We start from the raw sequence: 372 nt of genomic DNA, 5'->3' as shown, positions 1-372 counted from the left end.
CCCGGCTCCAGACGCAGCTTCCCCACGAGCTGTCGGGCCCCACCAACTTACCGAGACACTTGCAGGAGAGCCTGGAGTCACCGCGTTCACTCTGGCGAAGGCCTGTGGCAGGCTCTGGCTCTGGCTCAGCGCCTCGGCCAGCGCCTCCGCCTCATCCTTCGCATGCTTCTCCTTCTCCCGGGCATGCAGCTGGTGAAGAGCCTCCTCCACCTGCTTCATCAGGGCCTTGTGATCGTTCTGCAAACCTGCGGGTGACACCATCAGCACAGGGGGAGCAGCAGCGAGTTACAGCGACGGGTTCTTTCTCAGCACACCATCTCCTCTGCAGAAACTGGTACTCTGGGGCCACAGCCGGGGCTGGCAACAACCTCT

General features: G+C 62.9%; 1 protein-coding gene across 1 annotated transcript in view; it reads right to left on the bottom strand.

The window, feature by feature from the left end:
- The window catches only part of PSMD9 (proteasome (prosome, macropain) 26S subunit, non-ATPase, 9), a gene marked incomplete at its 5' end in the record, with an annotated part of 1,900 nt that extends 1,655 nt beyond the window's left edge, over nt 1–245 (bottom strand). The window contains one exon of the mRNA XM_010139798.1: nt 52–245. Within this exon, the coding sequence (XP_010138100.1) occupies nt 52–245 (194 nt within the window). The remainder of the gene's footprint in view (nt 1–51) is intronic.
- Nucleotides 246–372: the final 127 nt, after the last annotated feature.

This window comes from Buceros rhinoceros, unplaced genomic scaffold (genome assembly GCF_000710305.1).
Source record: "Buceros rhinoceros silvestris isolate BGI_N320 unplaced genomic scaffold, ASM71030v1 scaffold16067, whole genome shotgun sequence".
Lineage (NCBI taxonomy): Eukaryota > Metazoa > Chordata > Aves > Bucerotiformes > Bucerotidae > Buceros > Buceros rhinoceros.
Note: the sequence above shows the minus strand (reverse complement) of the source record. Positions and strands in the feature narration are given on the sequence as shown.